At 39.8% G+C, this 13,358-nt stretch overlaps 1 protein-coding gene across 1 annotated transcript in view; it reads left to right on the plus strand.

The window, feature by feature from the left end:
* The first annotated feature begins 1,817 nt into the window (after nucleotides 1-1,817).
* The window catches only part of EFEMP1 (EGF-like fibulin extracellular matrix protein 1), a 50,271-nt gene continuing 38,730 nt past the window's right edge, over nucleotides 1,818-13,358 (plus strand). Inside the window, exons 1-2 of the mRNA XM_026696052.2 lie at nucleotides 1,818-2,021; nucleotides 12,630-12,717. Of these exons, the coding sequence (XP_026551837.1) occupies nucleotides 12,637-12,717 (81 nt within the window). The 5' untranslated portion in view covers nucleotides 1,818-2,021; nucleotides 12,630-12,636. The remainder of the gene's footprint in view (nucleotides 2,022-12,629; nucleotides 12,718-13,358) is intronic.

Raw genomic sequence — 13,358 nt, forward strand, 5'->3', positions numbered from 1 at the left:
TAATTAAGATAGTGGTGTGGATAGAATTCCTCTGCAAATAAGTAAAATATAGATAGTTCTCAACTTACAACAGTTCGCTTAGTGACCGCTCAAAGTTACGGCACTGAAAAAAATGACTTCTAACCATTTTTCACACTTATGACTGTTGCAGCATCCCCATGGTCATGTGATTTATATATGGATTCTTGACAACTGATTCATGTTTATAACTGTTGCAGTGTCCTGGGGGGGGGGGTGTCATGTGATCACCTTTTGCAACCTTCTGACAAGCAAAGTCAACGGGGAAACTAGATTCACTTGCAATGAATGAATGAGCAGGAAGGGACCTTGGAGGTCTCTAGTCAAGCGAGAGAACCTATACCATTTCAGACAAGTGACTATCTCTAGACTCTCCTTAAAAACCTCCAGTGATGGAGTGCCCATGATTTCTGGAGGCAATGCCCCATCTCTCTATAGCATGCTCAACCAGATAACAGATAATCAGAGTTGGAAGGGACCTTGTAGGTCATCTAGTCCAACCCCCCACCCAAGCAGGAGACCCTACACCATTTCTGACAAATGGCACTCCAAGTTCTTCTTGAAAGTCTCAAGTGATGACGCTCCCACAACTTCCAAGGACAAGCTGTTCCATTGGGTAATTGTTCTCACTGTCAGAAAGTTTCTCCTTATTTCCAGGTTAAATCTTTCCTTGTTCAGTTTCCATCCATTATTCCTTGTCTGGCCTTTGGGTGCTTTAGAAAATAGCTTGACCCCTTCCTCTCTGTGGCAGCCTCTTAAATATTGGAAGACTGCTGTCATGTCTCCCTGGCCTTTCTCTTCACTAGACTAGCCATGCCCAATTCCTGTAACCGTTCTTTGTATGTTTTAGTCTCCAGCCCCCTAATCATCCTGGTTGCTCTTCTCTGTACTTTTTCTAGAGTCTCAACATCTTTTTTATAATGTGGTGACCAAAACTGGATGCGGTACTCCAGGTGTGGTCTTACTAAGACTTTATAGAGTGGTATTAGTATCTCCCTTGATCTCGATTGTAACCCTCTGTTAATGCAACTTGGGATTGCATTAGCTTTTTTGGCGGCGGCTGCACACTGCTGGCTCATGTTTAGCTGGTTGTCCACTAAGACTCCAAGATCCCTCTCACAATTATTGCTATTGAGCCTGGTTTCATTTAACAACCATTTTATTAATTTAACAACTGCAGCATTTCACTTAACAAATGTGGTCACAAAAGTCACAAAATGGGGCAAAACTCATTTAAGAGCTGTGGTGGTACAGTCGTTAAGAGTGCAGTATTGCAGGCTGACTTCCAGCAGTTTGAGTCCAATTGCTTCAAGGTTGAACTCAGCCTTCCATCCTTCCGAGGTCGGTAAAATGAGGACACAGATTGTTGGGGAAAATTTGCTCACTCTGTAAACCGCTTAGAGAGGGCTGCAGAGCACTGTGAAGCGGTATATAAGTCTAAGAGCTACTGCTATTGCTATTAACAAATTTCTCCCTTGGCAATATAAAATTTTGGGCACAATGGTGAGGACTAGCTGTACTTTCCTTATGTGAAGGTCTGATTGAGAGAGATTAAAGATCAGGAATGCCATTTCCTCTCTTTGTTTTAAAACAAAAGTAAAAAAAAACCTTGCAGGTAGCAAGCATGCAAATATTAAAATATGATTTCGTTCCTTTGCAAAGCCCAGGATATCATTCCACCTCTAACCCGTTACCAAATTCTCGACAGAAAGGGTTAACTCCGAAGAAGATCGGTAGGGGGCGTTAAACGGATGCTGACGGTAGCTGAAACTTTTAAAGTCGGTCCAAAACATCGAGGAGGGAGGGAAAGCGGGGGCGGCGGGGGAGAGCCCGCCGTGACTCGAGGAGCCGGGCGAAGGCGCGGGGTTAACCTGCAACTGCGCCTCTTCTGGAGGGAGTTGCTGCCGCTCGCTCTCCCGAGCCGCCTCCCTTGGCAGCTCTGCCTGCACGGGAAGGGAATCCCTTCGCCACCTCGCCGCACGCCCGTTGTTGGAGCGACGCAGGTAAGACGCTCCAGATTCTCCTTTTCTCACCAGCCCTTGCGGTAACGCGGTGGGAGAAGAAAGCAAAGCAACGCGGCGCGGTGCAATGTTTTACAGGTTGCACGGGCTGCTCCCCGCTCGTGCGAACGCGTGGGATGATCTTTCAGGAGGTCGCGTCGCGGGAGTGGTTTGCACGCGTGCGGTTTTCATATTTATTTATTTTTTAAATTTTCGGGTGTGCGTGGAATGGCTTGGAGGAATTGTATTGATGGCTTGCCGATCTTCGTTCAGGGAGAATAAAAGAAATGTAGGACCATCCAAGGAAGAGTAAATGCAGAGGATGCAGATTTAGAGGGGGAAATGTGCATTTTTAATAGCGTTGGGCAACTCTGCCGATGCGCCCTTCAACCGGGAAGTTACCGGTTGCAAAACTAACCAAGTCCGCTGAAGTGAATCCCTTTGAAATTAGCAAGTCTTCCTTTCTGACCCGGTGTGGGCAGCCTAGGAACAGGTTTCTGGGATACAGAAGATGGGACAGAAAGGATGCAGAAAATTGGTTGTTTATATGCCAGTTCGGTGGGGTTTCTTGTCCCTACATACAAAATAGGTAAAATCATTACTCGCGTTTTGGGAGTTGAAGGCAACTCTGCCACCTTTATTCTGAGCTCATCCATTTCTGCTGCCAGAGAGAAGTGGTCCAGTTGAGCCAAGTATTGGCTATTTTGAGCCTGGCAGCAGTCCTCCAGTTCTTTGGAGAATTCTTGCCCAATTTTGTTATTTGAGATCCTCTTAAAGGGAGATTTAGTCAAGGAGGTTGCCTTAGATCAAGCTGTTTGGAGTATCTCCTCTGATGGCATACAGGAGATTTGCACATTACTTAGTGCTTTTAACTGAAGAGGTCACAACTTGAACATACATGGCCAGCCTGCAGATATTTCTAGGACAGTCCTGCTTACACAGTCTAGTCTGCTCTGGCCAATGGTCAGATAAGAAGACTATTAAGGAACACAATTTCTGCTATCCTGAATTTCTTCACAAGAAAAAAAGTGGGAAGCAAACAAAAATAAAAAAATAAACACAAACAGGATTAAAAATCTCAAGGCACTTAATTACCACCAGTAGTAATTGAGTCCTCCCAGTCATCCAATAGGCAAGCAAGAAGGAACTGGGAAGAGGCAGTTGGATATTTTTAGATATAAAACTGGTTGGTTGGTTGGTTGGTTGGTTGACTTCAAGACAGCCATGATTCCTGGTGACTGCTTGAGCAAGTCCCTGCAGTTTTCTTGGCAAGATTTCAGAAGTAGTTTGCCATTGCCTCCTTCCTCGAGCTGAAAGGGGGAGAGACTGGCCCGAGGTGACTGGCTCCTTGCCTGGGATATAACTAGAACTTAGACTCCCAGTTTCTATCCTGGTTTTTTAACTACTTAGCTACTTCATATAGCCAAAACTCATCAGAAGGAAACGCAGCCCTGTGACACAAGCCCAAAATTTATTTGCAATCCATTAGTGAAATTTCTGATAGAAGGGAAAAACACTCCTATAACAGCTGTTGGGAAATATTACTTCCAAAAATCCGTGAAGGGACCAACTGATCAAAATGGAAGATACCATGATTCCTCACATTAGTTTTCATTCCCCCCTCCCCAAATGATTATTCTTTTATTCTTGTAATTTAAAATTAGACAAGAGTCCCAATAATCTTTTTCAAGTGCCAATATGCAAAAAACAACAACAATTGGTCAGTTTCTGTGGCCTATATAGATTTCTGTTCAGATAATAGTCTATATAGATACTTTAAGAGTTTACCTGCAAGGCTGTCTTTGGGCTATTTCACTCTTAGATTCTTGGGAGTGAATAAAAGTTTGGCTTCTCCATGCAGCTAAGAACAGAAGCTACACAGGCTTTCCCCATATAGGATGCAAAGAGGCCTAAGTAAGACATTATGTTAGAAATGGGAGATGCCTGAGCTGACACGTGTGATACAGTAAATTGCTCTGAGAGATTCTAGAATTGAATTGAGTTTGAAATAAAAAGCATAGCCAGTAAGCTGAACTTTATATGCAACTTGATTTTGCTGGACTTTTGTAGGTCCTTCTGATCCATCAAAACTGTTTTCATTTGCTAATATTTTGTAAACCACAAATAATAGAATAACAGAGTTGGAAAGGACCTTGGAGATCTTCTAGTCTTTTTGCTCAGAAAGGAAATCTTATACCATTTAAAACAAATGGTTGTCCAATCTCTTTTTAAAAACCTCCAGTGTTGGAGCATCCACAACTTCTGCAAGCAAGCAGTTCCACTGACCAGTTGTTCTAAGTGTCAGAAAATTTCTCCTTCATTCTAGGTTGTTTCTCTCCTTGATTAGTTTCCGTCCATTGCTTGTCCTGCCTTCAGATGCTTTGGAGAATAGATTGACCCCCTGTTCTTTGGGGCAGCCCCTTAGATATTAGAACACTGTCATGTCACCCCTAGTCTTTCTTTACATTAAACTAGACATATCTAACTCCAGCAACCGTTCTTTATCTGTTTTAGCCTCCAGTTTCCTAGATAAAGTAAGTGACCTCTCTGAAGTGCTCCCATGTCTCTAGTAGAGGTGCTGCTAATCAGAGCAGATACTTTAGCTAGATCGTTTTTATATCCAGGGGCACCCTTCCCTTTTCCTACCCCTACCCGGGGCAGCAAGATCCTATAGAAAGGGCAAGGGAATTTTGGAGAGGAGGGAGGATTTTCAGGATTTGGGCTTCTGGTCTTAGTTTAATTGAAGTCCAAACACATTTGTTTCTTTGAGGGAACCGTTACAGGAACAGGCAGTACATATCATTTCTGGATTAATAAGGCAGATCTGGAGAACTCCAAGGAGGGAAAAACTAGGGACTATATGAATATATATAGTATGATCTTCCTTGCTTTTTGATAGTGTAGCAGACTGTAGTGAGATTTGATGCTGAATTTCCTGTCCATTTTTCCTATTTAATATGTAGCTGTTCATCAATGAAGGCTGCATTTGTGAAATAGACATTGACACCCAAAATATTTGAATCATCATCTCTAACTGAACAATTTTCAAAGGGAGTTTGTTTATATCGTCGTTGAGGTCCCTTCATTAGTGAAACAATAATAAAACTGGCTGAGATTCAGCCTTCCCTCAATGGTCACAAGTGACGTTAGATAGAATTGTAAACGTCATCGTATTGTACATTGTACAGTTATTACCATGTTGCAGTTAAGTTGACAAGAGGGAAAGATGGAGCCTTCTTCAATCTGACTCCTTTTCCTCAGATTCCCATCTCACATAACTAATCTCCCTGCTGAGGAGCTATTATGGGTGTTTGTAGTCCTAATAAATGTATAAGGGAAATATTGCCTTATTATATCAGCAACTGATGATTCAAAGAAATGTCCAGATTCTGGTTTTCTCTTGTCCATTAGAGCCATTTCACACATTGCATAAGGTTTTATTTGTTATCCAATGAACTTAGGTATCAGTGTCTGTCAGCTCTTTGAGGTAGACAAGGTCAAAGCAAGAGTTTCAGGAATGTCCTTCATTGTATAGGATAGAATAATAGCTTCTGGAAAGCTTGTCCAAGTCTCTCTGCATCCTGTTTTATACTAAACAAAATGAGGGTGAGATTATTTTGAATTTCATTTCTTATTGCCAAGGTAAGAACTACATTCCCTCACAACCCCATTGTCAAGTGTAAGGCAACTAAAATTGGTTCTATGCCTCCAATGCCAGGGGGATTAAAATGTAGCTGGGACTAGTAGCTGCCATTTTAATTTCCTGCAATTCCTCCATATAGATGCTTTGGTGGGGGCCTTAAGGGATATTCAGAGCATTACTGCTCCCCCCCCCCCGCCTATCAGCTGGTATATCAAACATGAAAAATAAGGGAAGTAAAAGTTCTCCTTCAGAATTCTCAAGTAGTGGTAGGCAACCTTATTGGGTGTTCTGGCTGCACCAACAGAAAAAGCTAGTTGGCCTCCAGCAAGCTTTCTAGGTCAGAAGTTTTAAGAGGGAAGTTCATAAAGAGCATCCAAATCCACTGCAGTTTGGAGAAACCTGAACAAGAGAGGGACAGTTGCAGTTAAAGAAATAAATGCCCCTCTCTTCTCACAAATCAGAATGTAACAAAGAAATATTGTAAGGGAAAGGAGAAGAATGAATAGAATAAAGAACCCATCTGAGGTTTGGGCAACTCCTGCTCTTTAGAAGCTCTTGCTGTCTTGTGTACATCCAGTAGTGGGAGGTATATACCATCCCAAGTCTAGGAGATGTTCGTCAATCTCTGGAGAATCTGAAGGTAGCTTTACCTGCCACATGGCAAGAAATATAAACAATGATTCTTAATCAACAGTCCCTTCTTGATTATAGCAGCGGCAATATGCCAAAATGACAGTTCTTCTGTTAGCATATTGTTTGGTACAATTAGGCAGTTTCTCCTTTCTTTTCTGGTGAGAAAAATTCTTTGTAGTCATGTTTAACCATGTTAAGATTATATGATAGTTTGCTCTACTCTCTATTGAATCTGTAAGCAGAAAACAAAATATATTTGTTCTTCCCCTTTCCTTAAATTTGCCTCCAATAGGCTCAATAGAGACTTTTAATCAAGACCTTGGATTAATGTGCTTCAGGACCAGGGGAAACAATGTATATTATTATTATTGTTGTTGTTGTTGTTCATTAACAATCAGCCAGGTGTTTAGAACATTTTTATCCATCAAGTTCTTCCCTTGGACCTGGGGTAGGCAAACGTTGTTGTGTGGTGGAGTTAAAAGTATAATTGCAGGAGGTAAGCTATTCCAAATAAAGTTGCCTTTTGTAATTGACTGGGGATGATTTTGTCAATGCTGATGATGTTCAAGTGGTACTCCAAATATTTTAGGAATACACCCAAGGCACCTATTACTATTGATACTATCTTTGTTTTCTTTTGCCACAGTCACTCTACTTCTGGTTTTATGTCATTGCATTTTATGATTTTCTCCGGTTCTCTCTCCTGTGCAAGTGACTGTTGCAATTCTAAATTCCCAGCGCTTTCTAGCTTCTTCATTTTCTGTTACTTTCTCTATTTTGTAGTCCCACTAGTTCTTGCTTGCCTGCAAATGATATTTCTTGCAGATCTTCTGATGCACCATTGTTGCTATTTTGTCATGTCATCATTATTTGTGGTCAATCTGTGCAGTTTTCTTGCAGCAGCTAACTAGGTGGTCTACACTATAGTTCCTTCAGCTTCATTGGAGAGGTGGCATTTGTTGTCTGTGCTGTGTTCTCAAGTCTGGCTTTATATGCACTTAAAGCTTTTTCTAGGCAGCTAGAATTAGCCCCTCTGTCTCTTTCTTCAACTTTACTGCTCTTTAGTTATTGCCAGGTCTTATTGCTATCTGTTTTGCCTGCTATTGCTTTCTTCATGGTACACTACTTTCAGTGCATCTTCTTCACTTTCCTGGAGTGGAAGATGTTCTTCTAATTTTCTTTTTGCTTTTTTGCCTGGTGTACTTGCAACATTCTAGCCCACCTATTTTCCTTGGTAAGTAGTGTCTGTTAACATGATGAAGGATATGATTTATTGTCATTATTTTTCTGTTTTAGTTCTGTTTGTATCCAATCCACTATTCCAGCTGCGTATTTACTGACTGGAATTACCTAACTATTAATTGCCCTAATAATATTTTCTCCACCATCCAATCACTGAGTGACCACAGAAAGACACTAGAAAAACAAAACTTTTTGCAGCCTTTATATAGTAAGTAGCTCTAGTCCATCACACACACACACACACACACACTCCCTCTCAAATTTCATTCATGTATGTTTTGTTTTACATATCTTTCATTATAATGATCCCTACATTGTCTATATCTTTAAGCAACTCTTTCATAATTATAAGTATCAACTTTTCAGTTTATTGAGCAATTAAGTAATTGAAGGTCATAAGTTTATCCTTCCAACATTGAAGGACAAGTCCCAGAGCAGTAAGGGGCTGAAGCTTTGCACTATCGTGTGCCAGTTTCCTATTTCTAGTGCTGTCTTTGGCTCCTGACATAATTTCCTTTATTGGATCTCCTCCTGCAAATGGTATTTCTTGCTTCAGTTAAAATTAAGAGCAATGGGGATAAATGTTTTCTAAGTGTTTTTAAAGTAGATGACTTTCCCCCTTTGTGAATGTTTTAGTTGCCAATCATTTGTGTGATGTTCAATAATGTTCAGGGAGATGGTAAAAATATCAACATGTTGCCTGTGGAATTGAAACCCCTTTTGATGTGCAGGAAGAGCTTCAACTCCATCTTGTTTTCATTCCACCCTGCAAAAAGATGCCCCTGAGTTATGCCAACACTGTTTCTACCCATCAGCCCCAGAAGAACCATAAAACAAATATGTTTTTTTAGCCTCTTCTTCTTCTTGATTCTCACTTCTCACTTCTCATCAATTAAAGGTCTCCACTTAAATTTTTCCTACAGTTTTGCTTGCATATGGGAGTCAATAAGTAAGAAACACAACAGAATTTTGCCAGAGGGCCTGTTGCTATTTACAAACAATTATTTGGCAGTGGCTCAACTTGGATGGTAGAAAGTGGCTGAAGTCAATGAGAAATGACCTTCGGATGAATAAATTGTTTCATGAAATCACAAAGTAAATCCCTAAGGCCTGAAATGACACCACTTCGCAATCCTGGGCTGTTGCCTGTTCCTGTAACAGGACCAAAACATCTGTATATAGCAAACAGTTAATATTTGAGTCATTTAGAAACAGGCTTTTTCCAACATCTGCCTGCATGATCAATGATATATAAATGGGGGGAATGCAAGAGGGTGGATCCCCCCTTAGTTTTACACATCCTTCTTTTTAAAAACCCTTAGTTTTGCTTCCAATTCTATGTTACATCTGAAAAGTTGGTATGGAGATGTGATGGTGAGATCATATGTTTTTTAATCCAATTCCATAGCAATTCAGAAGTTCAGGCTTTAATTCCAGATGGTGTCAAATACTTTGAAGCTCATGAACAGAAAAAATATTTTTTCACAAAGTTTTATTTATATGTGTTGCTTGAAATCTCTCTCCCTACTTCTTTTTTCCAGAGAGAAAAGCAGTTTGGTGCACTTCATATCGTTCATTCAAACCACTTCACACATTGAAGGAATGCGTTCATACAAAGTAGCTCTGCCATCACTGCTACTATGAACTCTGCTAACCATTTTTTTAGAAACTAAAGGAAGGGAAGACTTGTTTTTATTGCTTTATCTTTTCATCAGTGTTTCTCAATCTCAACAACTTGAAAATCCATGGACTATAATTCCCAGAATTTCCCAGCCAGCACGTTTTCTGAAGAATTCTGGAAGTTGAAGTCCACACATCTTCAAATTCCTATGATTGAGAAACACAACTTTACATGTAATAGTCTCTAAGTGTTTTTATTTATTTCATGTACAGTTATAGTAGACCCTTGGGCAAATAAATATTTTTCATCAAGGGATATTCACAGTGGAGTAGTACTTTCCTACTAAGAAGTCAGTTTTGCTTGATTAGTTTTGCTCAGTTCAATGGCTTTTACTCTCAGAAAAGCAAGTATGAAATCACTGCCTATCATTTTAATCCACACCTTCATTTCAAAATGATACAGTCAGTACAGAGTAAGAACCAAATGTAGAAACTACTATTGTTGTTAGTGCACATCCACATCACTTTCCTAATATTTTAATCAGCTTTTCTGTGAGTCAAGGCCATTTTAAGTAATTACAACTAGATTAATTGTGGAAAAAGCAGTCAGTACTGTACTATATATTGGTAGAGTTGTGTGAAATGGTATTTGTTGATCCCAAAAGCAATCCCTGCAGCTGTGGGAAAGCACTGGGATAGGAAGAAGAAAACTGGATATTGGTAAAGGTGATTTTTTTTTTAAATCCCATAAAGTCTTGCTATGTTCTGGGAATGAAAGAAAATGAGATTGATGGCAGGAAAGCAAGCATTGTATCTGCCCACCAAGGCAAGCATGTGGTCTTTTTTAACTGTACTGGAAGGGTGGATTGTCAGTGGAAAAGAAGCTCCAAAGAGCAGAAGCAGCCTAATGGCTCTGTACAGTATGCACAACATGCTGAAATTGACTCAGAGGGCAAAGTTAGTGTGTCCTGTAAAAGTGGCAAAGCCAGGGAGATGGGGGATACAAGGTGTTATTAATTACATATTTATTTGAAAACATTAAGGTACAATTGAAACCTTGCAATTGAAACCCTTTTATTGTACCTCTTGATTTATTTATTTTTCATCCCTGCCATGTACATACCATGGCACTTTGGTCTTCTTTGGCAATGCCAGTAAGGAGTGGAGAGCTTTTGCTTAGTTGTTATGTGCTAAAGCCCCAGTGCCAGCTGGGTGTTGTTGATTTAAAATGTGTGTTTCCTGTGCCTTTCTTATGTAAGCCGTTTTACTTATTTTTGACTCTCAACTTTCAATTGCCAGGGAAGACAAATTCTATAAACAGAATTCAGAGGTGGGATTTGAATAAAGGCAGATCTTGAGTTTTCAAAGCCATTATTCCCCACAAAGAACTAGTTTTCTCTCTGATTATATCTTTTTTTAAGCACTTCCCCATTCCAATCCTATTCATATTTCTTGGGAAGTAAATCCCAATGTGATCAGTGGAAAGGCATTTTTATTTTATTTCATTATTTTATTTTATACCCTACTTTACATTTAGGTATTTATGGTGTTCCCTTTTCCTAATTTTTCTGCAGCCACAATCCTATGAGGTACTTTGGAGTGGCCGAAAATCACCAATTGAGCTACCGTGGCTTAAATTAAAACCAGAGAGTTTTCTTAATAGTACTGAAAGCTTTTGGCCAACAAAAGATTAAATGATTGATTTCATTTTTGTTCTTTGGATTGTTATTTTGTGTTTGTTTATATTTGTGGTAGCATTTATACTACCACATTTAGAATGATTCCAGGTGTTTCATTTGTTTCCATAATTTAAAAAAAATTAACTGTTTAAAATGTCTGGATTTCACAAAAGTGCTTTGTGGCTACATAAATAATGTTGCTTTAAATAAGATTAAATAACAATAATATATTGGCCACAATCTGTTTTGTTTTATTATAATGCTCATGTTTTTATTTCTAGATCTGGAAAAATACTAGTGCCAACCTGCTTTAGGTCTACATACTTTGGGACCCTTCCCCTTAATTTATCCAAGCAGCTCTGCTCTGTCCTCTGTCTTGGGGGAAGTTTCATAAAATCTCCCAATATTTGAGCAACAGAATAATAGAGTTGGAAAGGACCTTGAAGGTTTCTAGTCCAACCCCCTGCTCAAACAGGAGACTATACCAGTGGTTGCCAACTAGTGGGCCAGGGACCACTGGTGGTCCGTGAGCAAATTTTGGTGGTCCCCAGAGAAATGTCACCCCCAAAGCAATTAATCCAGGCTATGCGGGAACACAAGGCTGTGCCACCCACATGTCCCGTGGGAACACAAGGCTTGTGTTGCTTGCATTGTGAACCACACGAGGTAATGAGGGAAGCGGGGAAGGGACGGGGGGAAAACTTGCCCCACATGCCTGGCCTGGCCACTGGGCTGCTTCTTTCCGCTTCTTCTGCACTCAAGGAAAGAAGCAACAGTCTTTCTTTCTTTCCCCCAAACTCTGCTAGAAATGAGTCTTTGGGACCCTGCAAGGCATCCTGCTCCAAGAGGTTGCATCCGTTCTGGTGGAGTTTGTGGGAGACAAGAAAGACTTCTGCTGCTTTCCTTGCATGAAGTCAAAAGTCTCCCTCTCTGAGAACGGAGCTGGAGACAGTATTCTGCGATCCCAAATAAAGAATGATCAATCGGTAGGAAAATGGGATGGGGAATTTTCCTGCAGAGTTTTTGGGGGATTTTCCCAGGGTTTCTGGTCTGCAGGATTTAAAATTACCAGTTTGGTGATCCCTGAGGTCCAAAAGATTGGTGACCCCTACTCTATACCATTTCAGTCAAATAGCTGTCCAATCTCTTCTTAAAAACCTCCAGTGATGGAGCATGTCATATCTGATGGAGCACATCAGTGATGGAGCAGGTCATTTGAACATTGTATCTGTGTGTGTATTTCTGTAATGTTAACAAAGTGGAACAGTCACCTTTTAATTTGTTTAGCAGATAGATGCTATTTTGCAGCAGCATTGTTAACATTGTGCACTTAAATATAATTAGTAGACAGGTTGGGGGTTCTTTTGCCTATGACTGGACATCCAATAATCTAGCTTTTCTTTTTTTCTTTACAAAACCTGAATTCAGAAGGGTGCTTTTAGCCATACTCTTCTTCTTGTGACATAATTCTTAGTGATAAAATCCAATTTGGGGAAATTGCACAATTGAGTGGATTTTTGTTCTGATAATTAGCTGCGTGTAGAAACCTAGGACCTTTCTCCTTGAACCTTGTTTTTCATGTAGGTAGAGGAGAATAATTTTACACAGAGACTGTTCAATCCTAAAACATCCTCTTCCCTTTAATCTGAAATGCTGCAGCCTAACTAATTGTTTTATTGAATAGTAGGGTACTTGTAGCCAAACACAACAGGGGAAGTGTAGAGATGTCTTCAGATATATGTTTGTATGAGTATATATCTCATATTTTTTTAAATAGATTTTATTTCTTTTTAGATTCATCATGATCATCTTTGCTGTCCTTGCTGCTCTGCTCCTCGCTACAGGACAATCACAAGAAGCAGACGAAACTATCACATACACGGTAAAGATGATATTTTAAAGGGAGGGAGGAAAAGAGAGAAAAACATAGTGTGTTGGAGAGTTTTCAAAAATATTGTTTTTTATTCATTCAGAAAATCTGCAGTTTTCAAGGAGATGATGTGGAAAGCCTTGCCAACAAATAACTCTGTATCTAAATCTCACTTTTACTAGACCGTTATTATTTCAGTTGCTAATTAGTTCCAGACATAATTCAGAATGTTGGTTTCCACTTTAAGTGCCCTAGATCCAATGTATCTTAGAGCAGATTCCTGTGTCCTCCAGAAATTTGGGCTGCAGCTCCAATGTATCAAAGGATAACAAGGACTACAGTCTAGTTTAGTAAATGGAAAAGATATGTAGAAAGCTGCTTTAGGGCAATACTCTTTTAAAACATTTGTTTATAGAGCACAAAGCAAATTTTATATAATTCCTGGGATGAAATATAAATCAAATGATAACACCAAACTCACCCAAGGTAGTCCAAGGAAAGTTAATTGGAAGTTATGACAGGGACAGTTTTTCCAATCTGCTGCCATCTTAGTATATGGATATATGGATTATAATTCTCATTAGTTTTGCTATTTAATAATTATGAGATACTTCTCAAAGTTACAAGATTCCCTACTAAAATGGCAATGGGAG

The sequence above is a fragment of the Pseudonaja textilis genome, chromosome 1 (assembly GCF_049901715.1).
Source record: "Pseudonaja textilis isolate UNSWEBS1 chromosome 1, rPseTex1.2, whole genome shotgun sequence".
Lineage (NCBI taxonomy): Eukaryota > Metazoa > Chordata > Lepidosauria > Squamata > Elapidae > Pseudonaja > Pseudonaja textilis.